At 36.9% G+C, this 12,338-nt stretch overlaps 1 protein-coding gene across 13 annotated transcripts in view; it reads left to right on the top strand.

The window, feature by feature from the left end:
• PICALM (phosphatidylinositol binding clathrin assembly protein) overlaps window positions 1-12,338 on the top strand; it is a 106,915-nt gene that overhangs the window by 90,869 nt on the left and 3,708 nt on the right. Inside the window, exon 21 of one of the 13 annotated variants that reach the window (XM_029914821.1) lies at window positions 1,427-1,797. The exons of the other annotated variants lie outside the window; for them this stretch is intronic. Within the exon in view, the coding sequence (XP_029770681.1) occupies window positions 1,427-1,480 (54 nt within the window). The 3' untranslated portion in view covers window positions 1,481-1,797. Of the gene's footprint in view, window positions 1-1,426; window positions 1,798-12,338 lie in introns of those variants that run through there. 13 annotated transcript variants of the gene reach the window in all.

Raw genomic sequence — 12,338 nt, 5'->3', positions numbered from 1 at the left:
GATATTCACACATTTTCTTCCCATTTTTGTCAGCATTAGGAGAATCTGGATTTTCTTTTTTTTAAACTTTTCCTCATGGTTGGGAGAGATGTAAAATTTGATAGTCACTTCTCTGTGGCATACTAGTGGGTGAGACACACTCGTGAAGTGATAGAATTTCTTTTATCTTTGGCTCTGCTCCTATTGTTTAACAATTAGAAATAATCACATGCAATTTTTAAAATACTTCTTTTCTTACACTGCTTCTGACACCAACCTATTGGTTACTTTTATGTGTTTAATACTTCGTTGAAAACATTCGAGTGACGATTTGGTAATGGCCTTGTTATTTCTTTCCCACTTGAATACATGTGCTTGTCAGTACATCCAGAGTTACGCTGCCAGCATTAGTTTGTATTGATCTAGCTTTGAATCTAGTCTCCGTGTTTCTTAGGCTCCAGAAGCACAGGGGATCCATCCTTTTTTGTTTTTTAGCCTTTTTGAAGAATTTAACTCATTTCATAAATTAGCATCTTAGGGAGTACCCATGACTTGGAAAGGGTAGTGAATTTCATTCTGATTAAAAGGTAAAATCTATGTTCTTTGCAATTTATATATTTACCCAGATGCCTCTCTTTTTAATGTTAAAGTGATCTTTTCTTCCTGTTCCTTGACCAGAGTATTTATGATAAAGATAACTGAGAGTAAGGGTAGTTCATGCAGCCATCACTTTTTTAAGTCATTTATTTCATATGTGTTTGTTTTTATAAAACCGATTATGGATATGTACACTTTTCTTCCTCTTACCCATAGGAGGTCCAAGTACTGGCTTAATTTGCTAAAGAAATATATTAGATTTTGATAATCTTTTAAAATGTTGATTTCCCTAACTATTGATATAGATATTTTTTTGAGATTATGTCTTCCTCATGTGATTTAGTTTTTTCTTCGTTTTTATTTTTTATTTTTCAGTTTTTTCTTTGTTATCTCTACTTTTAACTTGAGATATGTATCATTTATTTTACTTAATTAAAAATTTTTTAATGTTTATTTATTTTTGAGAGAGAGAGAGAGAGAGAGAGAGCAAGCACATAAGCAATAGGGACAAAGAGAGAGAAAGAGGGAGTCACAGAATCTGAAGCAGCCTCCAGACTCCAATGGAGAGCCTGATGAGGGGCTTGAACTAACGAACCGTGAGATCATGACCTGAGCCAAAGTCGGATGCTTAACGGACTGAGCCACTCAGGCACCCCAGTATCATTTATTTTTAAAAATTAATCTTTTTTTGTTGTTGTTGATTGGACTAAATGATGAGCATCTTAAATGTATTTAAGAGAAAAAGCTGTAGTCCAGAGCTATACATTTACTAGGAGCAACTGACTACAGTAATTTTTTTGCCTGATGTGTGGCCAAACCCTATATCCCCAGTCTGGGTCTTACCTTGCAGGCTCCTGTCTTGGAAACAGAATACATCGTAACCTTAAGCTTGGATGTGGCATGACTGTTTCCACACACTTACTGTCTCACCCCAAGGTGGATGGGCCTACCATCCTATTCTACTGATAGAGAAAGCTGAGACTTGGAAACGTTCTTCAGCCAAGTAAATGGTGAAATGCAACTTATCCCCAGGAATCCCTGATTTCTGGTTCAGTGTTCATTTGTACCACCCTGCTTCTGTACTAATGGGCTACTGTAGCACTGAAACGCTGCCAATCTTTGAGTTTCCTGCTGGATTATAAAGTACACTTACACATTTCAGAATATAACTACTATAGATGTCAAGATATCTGTAGTTGTAGGGAATGCTTTCAGCTTTACTGTAACAACTTATATGAAGTTTGCTTTTTTCAAAAAATAGTTAGAAAAGTCATACTAAAAATCTAACAAAAAATAGATGGTTAAAAAAGTCATAGTAAAAATCTACCTTTATAGAAAGTGCTGGCTCCCTAGCATCTGCTCTTAATCCAGGTTTTGTATCCTGTTGCCTTCTAAAATCCATATAACTCACTGAAATACCAAAAAAGTGCACGAAAAGAGACAGTGGCAGAACTACATTTTCCTCATCAAATTATGTCAGAGGAGAAAAGAATGAGAACATTAGAGCAATCGTGTTCTATTATTGCTGATAATAATTAACTGATTTCTTCCAGTTATGAAGTCAAATTGATGTGAGTACTTAACTTTAAATATTATAGATTGAAGAAAGTACATAAAGGAAGCAAATGGATAATAGGAAAAAAAAAATCAGGCGGCAATGAAGGGCTCAAAAAGGCTTCAATCAGTTTGGATCAATACAGCATCAGAATCTTAAATCTTTTAATGTTACTTTTATTAATTCCTTTTTTCCCTTTGTTCTCCAGGTGTCTCATCACAAAGCCCCACTAATTGTTCCTCTGCTGTCACTAGACCCACCCTTCTTGTGTTATGCAGGAACCCTTAATCTCAGGCTTATTTTACAGTAGTTTCCCTGTGTGTCTTGCCTTTCTAATTTAATCTTTTTTATAGACACTCCAGTAACCTATAGGCAGTATTTTTAGCATCTTATCTCCATGTTTTAAAATGTAAGGAAGTGAATCTAAATACAACTGAACATATGAATCGTCCCCTTAGCTTTCCTTCTGTCTTAACAGCTCCCTCACAAAGTCTCCATATTTATAAGAATCATAGTGAGTAAGCAGAACATTCAGGTTCTTCAATTCCCATGCCTTTATAGTTCTCAGTAAGTATCCAGTTTTCTGCTGCTGCTTATCTTTGCCAAAAGGCCTTTATCTGTCATAAAGTAGATTTATTCTTTATTTATCCTCTAAGTTTTTATTTTAATTCCAGTTAGTTACCACATAGTGTTATATTAGTTTCAGGTTTACAGTGTAGTGATTCAGCAATTTCATACATCTCCCAGTGCTCATTCTTTACTAATTTCTTTAGTCCTCTCTCATGGCCTTCCAGTACTTCTGAGATCTAAAGTTCTTTTCCTTATCCTGTATTATTTTTCTTTATGGAACTTACCACTATCTGATGTCTGTTCACCTGTCCCGTTTGTCTTTTCGTCCATCCGTCTATCCATCCATACATCCATCCTTCCAGTGTAGCATGAGACTTCTGTAGTAGATTGTAAGCCTCATGGAGGCAGGCTTCTGTGTTTGTACTTATGTCTCCCTGGTTCTTAGAACAAGACCTAACTCGTAATAGTTTTGAACATTGTCAAACAAGTGAAGCTGGTTGAAAAACTCCTTTTCTGACAGATACCATGTTTTCACTTATAGGTCTAACAGGAGAAACCTAACGGGGGACCATGGGGAGGGGAAGCAGAGGGGGGAAAGAATTAGGGAGAGGGAGGGAGGTAAATCATGAGTCTTTAGAATACTGAAAACAAACTGAGGGCTGAAGAGGGAGGGGGAAAGCGGAAAGGGGGTGATGGTCATGGGGGGGCACTTGTGGGGAAGATCACTGGGTGTTATATGGAAGCCAATTTGACGATAAACTATAAATTTTTTAAAAAAATCTCCTTTTCTATCATGTAACTTGTTCCTCATTGATCTCTTTTCACTTATAACCATTGTAATATAATTTAGAGCAGTGTTTAAAATCGGTTTAGTTTGTTGGCTAATAGTTACTGTCAACTAAAATATTTGATGCCTGTCACCTAGGGAATGAAGATATCTTTAATTTGATGATTGAATTTTTTTTAAAGTTTATTATTTCTGAAAGAGAAAGAGAGTGAGTGAGTATGAGCACACAAGTGAGGGAGGGGCAGAGAGAGAGAGAGGGAGACAGAATCCGAAACAGGCTCCAGGCTCTGCTCTCAGCACAGAGCCTGACACGGGGCTCAAACTCATGAACCAAGAGCTACTCTTATACCCCATGATTGACTGTTTTGAATAATTAAAACAAACTGCTTATCTTTGAAGTAGGTGAGATTATTTTTGTGTTTTAGTTTTTAATTGTTGTTAGGTAGTCCCGTGGATTAATTTTGCCCATTCAAATGCTAACTGTAACCAGAATAGTTTTTTTGTTTGTTTGTTTGTTTGTTTTTTTAACATTTATTCATTCTTGAGAGACAGAGCATGAGTTGGGGAGGGGCAGAGAGAGAGGGAGACACAGAATCTGAAGCAGGCTCCAGGCTCTGAGGTGTCAGCACAGAGCCTGATATGGGGCTCAGACTTCCAAACAGTGAGATCATGACCTGAGCCAAAGTTGGACCCTTAAACCACTGAACCACCCAGGCACACCTCGCCCCCCACCAACAAGAATAATTTTTCTTAACAAATTACCTTTTAGTTCTCTCATCATTTCTTCCACCTTTTCAATTAGATTCATACTTCCTTGAAGACAAATAATATCTCTTTGTACATGGTAAAATGATAAAGCAAATGGTAATTTATATGTAAAATGAAATCCTATTAAAATAGAATCTTTTAATGAAATCCCAGTTCTGCACCCATTGCCAAAAATCTTTCCCTGCTCCTTGAAGTGCCTTTTTGAGATCCGTTACTCACCCAGAACATTATTTGTATCTTGTGGTCTCTTGCTTACTTACTCTAAATCAAGTTAAAGTTTTGAGAGTATCTCAGCCTTCCTAGATATTGTTTATCTTATTGCGTTTCGTTTAGTGAGGCATTCCGAACTATGTGTTCTGTGTCCTACATTATATCTAGGTTACTCTAAATGCTGCATTGGTGCCTGCTCACTAATACCTTCCAGATGGCTTTTAGCTCAGACTAGACTGTTCGGTAGGATATTATCTTTAATAGACTACACTGTAATATTGAAATTACAACTTACTATACACTTTCTCTGTTCTCATCTCACTTTTTTGTGCTGGCTTATTCTGTATTTTTTAGATAGTTTTGTGTTCACTGTTGCTTAAAAAGATGGGGATGATGTTCTTCTGTTCATGTCCAAAACTGTAGCTTTAAAAAAAGGATGTTCTACGTTAGCGTGTCTTCCTAGGTTTTTGACTAAATAGAAAATACCAGATCCCTGTGGTTAGTGATTTTTTTTTTCTCTTCTGTGCTTTCTCCCAGTTCTATTCACTATTTGATGGCTTGTTACAAGTGTGCTTTTTGTTAACTAGAGTAGAATGGGAACTCTTGCACCTTCTCTTAATGGTGTTTTATGTAAATCTTACTGATACATACTGGTGTATACATGGAGATGTCCATTGCTGGCCAATAGTTTGTTAAGCTCACCCCACATTGCAATATGCAGCTATTCTGTTAGAAGCATGGAGACAGTTGAATCTAGTTACAGTTTTCTTTTGAAAGTGATTATGATATGAAATATAGTCTTTTAGTGAATGTTTATCAGGCTGTTTATATGTTGTTGAAGATCTTGGGGGAGTGAATGTTGTGTTAGTTCTTGTCACTTCCTTACACGAGAAACTCACTCTGATCCCATACCAATCTGTTCTACCAAAAGCAATATGAAAACCAGAGTTTTACACTTGGGTATTTCATTTTTAAAGTAAGCTTTTAAGAGTTTTGTTGGTTTCTTGATTGGTATTGTTGTAGTTTTTTTGGGCGGTTGTTTTTTTTTAATGGGGGCTTGCTAGTTTTATTTATGGAGGATATGGCTAAAGATGCAAAATGGCTGCTGTGTTTTGTTTGTAAAGGCCAGTTTGGCCAACTTTAAGTAAGTCTGACATCACTTAAGTGTCTGAAAGGAAACAATGCCTTGTTATGTGTGCGCCTTTTACCCTTCTAAATAGGAACACTGTTAGTTATAGGAATAATTCAAGTCTTACAAAAAATTGCCTTTTTAGTGACTTTCTTGTGTGTCAGAATTAGTGGCTCTTTTTGCTATTGGGGCTTAGTTTCTTTTTCTTCCTCCCTCCCTTCTTTTCCCCTTTCTTCTTCCTCCCTCCCTATTACTCTCTCTTTCTTTCTCTCTCTTTCTTCCCTTCTTTGTTCCCTCATTCCTTCGTTCCTTGTGTGTTAATTGCGGGTATTGGCAATGCCTCTTCTGTCAGCTGATCTGCCCAGCTGGATTTCTGTGAAGAAGGCCTTTTGCCTTGTCAGCAGTGTGTCATGCTCATTTATTCTTGCCTGGTAGAGAGATCGTAAGGAAGTATATTTCGTTAAGTGGGATCTAGTACCATAGGTGAGAGTGGTTCTATAGTCCCCAGGGCACACCTGAATCAGTTAAAAATTTGAGGAGTCTCGTCTGCCGACAATTAACGATACTAAGAAAACCTACAGAGTAAGACCTTATGATGAGGACTTTCTTCGTAAAAAGTAGAGATCTAATTTCTTGTCTTAAAACCAGAACATATTCTTAAAATCTTAAATGACTGTAAAGTTCTACAAAATCTTCATGATCAACACTAGTGACCATATACAGCCCTGTGTGGATAGAAAACACAGTAGTTTATTGACTGTTTTTAACATTTACTAGAGAAGTCCCTTAAAAAATTATTTCTGTACTCTCACTTTAACTTTTCCCTGTATGCTAAATATAACCATAAATTCTAGCTAAGTTGAAATTAATTGGGATAGAAGAGTTTAGAGAGGAAGCAAAGCACCTGCCTGGGAGTCAGCAGATCTGCATTTGAGTCTACCGTGAGTATCTTAGGACTGCCTCTAATGAGGTGGACCACGAGCTTGATGGCTTAAAACAGTCATGTGTTTTCTCACAGTTCAGGAGGCTAGAAATCTGAAAACAGGGTATCGGGAAGGCCATGCTCCTTTCAAATCCTCCAGAGTAAGATCCTTCCTTTCTTCTTGCCCAGAAGGAAAGATGTAGCCCCAGTCACTTTTTGGTTTGCATTTCTCTGCCTCTGTCATGTGGCAGCCTCCTGTGTCTTTCTGCATGTGGCATTTCCCTTTAAAGACACCAGTTATTGTATTAGGGCCCATTTTAATGACTTCATCTTAACTTGATGACATCTGCAAAGATGCTGTTTCCAAATAAGGTCTCATTCATAGATAGATAGGTCCTGGGAGTTAGGTCTTTATGTTTTTGTGGGAGGACACAATTCAATAGTGTCACCTCCTCATTAACTGAGTATTTCAGGGCAAGTTGCCTATGTAACATGGATGAGCCTCAGTTTCCTTATCTGTAAAATGGTAATTTTACCTTGTGTATTTTATGTTTGCTATAAAGATCAAATAAAAATATTTGAAATTGAGTTAGGAATGTGGAGGTTTGGGTTTTTTTTCTTTGTTGATTATTATAAGGAACTTTTTTGTTTTTAGAAGGAAATTTTATAAGGTTGCCTCATTTCAGTGCTTGTCTCTAGTCCCATATTCTAATTTAATTTATTCTAATTCTAATACCATTTATATTTCTTTCCATGTATTACAAATAGTTTTGACTGTAAATAATCATACTTTATTATTTTGAAGCCATAATTATGACTCACTGTTATCTGACAACATCAGATAAATACTCAGACACAGGCCACAGTGGTGACGAGGCAGTCAGGCTGAGCACAGCATGCTTTAGGGCATGGATCGTCCACATGTACAGTGGACTGTCACCATTGTTCATAAGAACCAAGGTACATCACCTTCAGGACTGTGTCAGTAGCAATTGGCTCACCATTTATGGAAGGTAGTGTTACCCAGAAGTATAAAACTTTATAATAATTAAAATATTGTTTGGACCCAGTAAATAAACTACTCTGTTTTGGGGGAGGGGTAAACTTTTTTGAAATGTCTAAGCGTAAACTCTCTCCTTAGACATTTTTAATGGAAATCCAATATATAAATCAGGCAAAGAGAAGGATATATATGTTTGAGTTTGGAAAAAATTTCTTAGCCAATCTGAAGTACCATATTTCCAATAAATGGCCAATAAGCGATACATTATGGGCATATTTAATTACTTTGTCTTATGGTACCAGTTGAAATAAACCTTAGCTTTTCATTGTCTTTGGTTTTGGGGGGGGTAAGAAGTTTAAATCTAGTAGGAATCAACAGTGAGCATTTTAGTTTAGATAAGTTGAGCCAGTGTTCTATGATGCCCACCCATTAGTTGGACTTTAAAAGGGCTTGTCTTATTCTTGGAAGCACTTCTGATATATAGAAAATATTTATTTTTAGCTAGATCAGTTAATAATATTTCCTCCCAGAGTTTAGGAAATCTTGTAATCTATTTCCCTTTCTCCAGTTTGGTTTTCTTTAACTATTTCTCAATGTAGGCCATAATTCTATGGCATTTCATAATGCCATAATGAGATGACTTTAGGTGCCGTTTTGGAATAACTTATGCTTTCGTGTTAACAGTTGTAAGTTATTATAGACTTTAGCAGTAGTCTGATGCCCTTAAGATGAGGAGTGCTTTGAGGGGGACAGGAGTAATGTTGGCATAGCTTTGTGATATTACTGATGGCAAAAGCCCAAGATGAGGTTATGTTGAGCACAAACCCAAGAAGCAGTTATCAGAGGCACTAGACTAAACCTCCAGGACAGGTCGTCTGCCTTTCACAGTAGAGAATTCTCTTTTAGCCACACTTCACAGAGACAGCTAAAGAATAGCATTATCTTTAATATAAAATACTGAATGCAACACCGTATACTTATGTTTCTATGCAACTGGATCCAATTGCACCAGTAGTATCCTGGCCACGTTCTGTTCATATTCATATGTTCATATTATCCAAAACAACTTCCTGTCCTGATGTTCTGTAATTCTGTGTTCAGTTTTAGAACTGATATTTCTGTCTCTAAATGTTTTAATTGCATAGCATTATCAGAATATTTTTTAAGCATGTAACCCTTAGTATATGTATATTTATGAATTATATATTCCTACAGCAATACACAAAAAGAGAAGTGTTAAGTAGGTAAAAATTAAGAGAGAAGTCCTAGGTTTTGTTTCTAATGTCCTACTTTGTAGAACATGTTTATTTTTATACATATTGTGTTTTATCAGCAAAAAGCATTTTAATTTAACATGTTATAGAATGCTTACTATGTGTAAATTGTTGCTAGTTTCTGAACAAGAGACAGGTAAAGTATATTTCCTACATTTAAGGGTGAGTATAATATGGATGCACAAGTGACTGGTTGATGGCAAGATAAGAACTATTAGAAGAGAAACACAAGAGTATTGAGATCACAGTGGAAGAAAAAGAGCATCACAAATTCAATGACATTTGAGTTGGGCTTTTCTTTCAGAATAGAAGAGCATTTGATTGTGGGTGATAGGCAAGTTTGAACTAGCATTTGAGCTACTAATATATGCCAGGCAACATACTGGTCGCTTTATGTATATTTTCTTTTAATCCTGAAGACAGTCTTAAAGGGAGATATGCATATCAGGTCTGCATAGACTAAGCCCCATTTTATTAAAGAGCCAGGATATGGGTGCCTGGGTGGCTCAACTGGTTAAGCATCTGGCTTCAGCTCAGGTCATGATCTCCCAGTTTGTTGGTTCAAGCCCCACGTCGGACTCTACTGACAAATCAGAGCCTGGAGCCTGCTTCCAATTCTGTGTCTGCCCCTCCCTCACTTACACTCTGTCCCTCTAAAATAAATAAACATGAAAATAAATTTTTTTTAAAAAGGCTAGTATTATAGATTCATTGCCACCTTTCTGCAAAACTCTGCTCTGTCATCCCAGACAAAGGAAGTAATACCTGTTTTTCTCTTAAGATGTTGACTTCACTTCTCCACCAAAGACAAAGTGAGTCTCTACAGCATTGCTGTGTGCTATCTAGGCTCTGGGGTGACTGCAAAATTCATAGGGAAGGAAAAGATGTGACAAAGCTGCTGCTTCTTTAAGAATTATAAGGACAGCCATTGATGTGTCAGAGGTTTATCCTTAAGTATCCAATTCTTATTGTCTCAAAAGCTTTTAGTTGCACTAGTCAATTTTTGAGACTGCTTTTATTTTCTTGTTCTAACCTGAAATTTTCTTTCTTTGCTGTTAAACCAGGAGTCTAATGAAGGAGTAACCATTTTTGTTTTACGATATTTGGTGTAGCGGTAGAATTCTTTGTTTAAAAAAATCTCTAAAGTATGTTTGCCTCTTATTAACATTAGCTTACGATATCTATACTCTGTCTTGATTATACTAAAAACACACTAAAACCAAAAAATCTTTGCTTTGGAGATAAAAGCAAAAGTTTTTGGTAACATTAGAATTTTTATTTTCATTTCAACATTATTTTTTAAAGGTTGATTAGGGTGGCTGGGAAGGGTAGAGGAATTTCAGCTAAGAGTTACCATCACAATTACTTGTAATTCTTAGTATTTGTTTATGTGCTGCTCTTAGCTTCTCAATATTTTATTTTCCTATAAAATGAGGAAAGAGGTTTCATATATCTATTAGACTCAGAGTGAATGACTACTTTTTTTAAAATGCATATTCATTTCTGGTATAGATCAGTTTAATTTGAACAAACCATGATAGCTATGCTAATTTTTTTCACTTTGGGAATTGGTATAGAGAATATTATTTGAAATAAATGGGTAATTGGCTATATTTTGTCTTTTTGTGTTGGCATATTTGTAGTCGCAAATTGGAATGGTCACTTACAGTGTTTTTTTCTGGCTTTTAAAAGTTGGTGATTTTGCAGTTAATGAAGATAGTTGGATTTTTTTTTCTTTTTCTTAAATTACTTGTTTTTTAGTACTAGAGCCCTACATCGGCTCTAATTTACTCACAAGAATGATAAGTAAAGGAAGGTCAGCGCTTTTACTTGCAGGTGCGCCCACCAGGATCCTGTTACCCCGTCTTGCTCTTTTGTCCTCCCTCCTTTCCTTGAGCAGAAATTGGGCTTTTGCAGCATGTTTCCTTATCCTTATTTGCTTCTCAGAGCTGCGTGCTTCTTAGCAGTGCATGGTGTGCCTGTGCTTTGGTGCAGATGCCAGGAAGGGGTGGGATCAGGGGGTCAAGGGCTGCTCTGTGGCCCCGTCCTTAGCACTCGCCAGTCAGCCAAGCCAATTTGGTCCACTGTTTCATTTGCTTGAGATGAGCATTAATGATTTGAAACTTATTACAGGGATATTAGATCTTATTTTCTCAGTGTTTTAATTTAGGTGCATACTGATAAACATGTGTAGATTTTACCAATTTTAGAGGGGTGGTGGTGGTGGTGGTGGTAGAAGAAGAAGAAGAAGAAACTGGCACTTTCCCCCCCCAGGTTATTGATCTTCTCTAACATTATTTGTAAGCCTTGGGACTTCTCCCTAGCAGTATGCTCCACATGGAGAAGAATAGAAGGGGCGTTTTCCTCTGGGACTGGCAGGTCTTCAGACTGCCTGCCATCCTTATAAAAACGTGTGATTTAAGAAGACATTTTAGTGTGGGGCTCTCATAGGAGACTTGAGATTTTGGATGCAATCTATCCACAATAAGCAGGGATTTTTGGTGGTTTTGTTTTTAACTTCAAGTGAAAGACAAAATCTGTTTTGGAGAGAAACCCAGTTAATCTTGGACTCCCTCTAGCTCAGTGACTGGTGGTCACTTATAGTCATTCTGCTTCTGAATGGTCATCCACGCTTGGTCTGAAGTGGGGAGTAGGAGGGACACCTGGGTAGCTCAGTTAAGTGTCCAACTTTGGCTCAGGTTATGATCTTAGGGCTCATGAGTTCGAGCCCTGCATCAGGATCTGTGCTGACAGCGCAGAGCCTAGAGCCTACTTTGGATTCTGTGTCTCCCTCTCTCTGTCTCTTTCTCTCTCTGTCTCTCTCTCTCTCTCTACCCCTCCCTGGCTCATGTTCTGTGTGTGTGTCTCTCAAAAATAAACATTAAAAATAATAATAAGGAAGTGGGGAGAGGAGACATCTTTCCAATTAAGTTGTACCTTAATCTGTCTCTATCTGGATGTTTTTTGAATCCTCAAACCCACAGAGCTGCTCCGTCCTCCCATCTGTAGCTGCTTGTGTAATTTCATCATCTTTTCTATTGTTTCTTTCCATTGTTTTAGAACATTTATTTCTGAGAACAAAGTATGGGTCAGGAAAATGACCTAACCACTGAAATAACTGAAGATGATTTCTGAACCTTTACATTGACTTTAGCATTTACAATAACAAATTGTATATACTTGTGATGTAATATTTGCTGAAAGTCATTGGCTATTCATTTTCTATAGTGCTTTTCTTTTAAAAAAATTAAAGGTAGAAATGAGATCACCTTGAACCAGCAAAGACAGATTGTGAGGCTTGAAATCCATTATAGGATTTGAATGTTGGAAGTATAAATTGAAACTATTCCCACTTGGTCATCTTTGATTTAGTACTCAATTGAACATCCCTTAAAGGACGACTCATTTCATAATAGCCCTGTGCTTGCATACCTTTGCATTATTTTGCAGGGGGTAGAAAAAAAACTTTTTAAGTTTACTCTAAACTAGGGGCACTCGGGTGGCTTAGTTGGTTAAGTGTCAAACTTTGGCTCAGATCATGATC

Source organism: Suricata suricatta, chromosome 11 (genome assembly GCF_006229205.1).
Source record: "Suricata suricatta isolate VVHF042 chromosome 11, meerkat_22Aug2017_6uvM2_HiC, whole genome shotgun sequence".
Taxonomy (NCBI): Eukaryota; Metazoa; Chordata; class Mammalia; order Carnivora; family Herpestidae; genus Suricata; species Suricata suricatta.
This window is presented reverse-complemented; position numbering and strand designations above follow the sequence as displayed.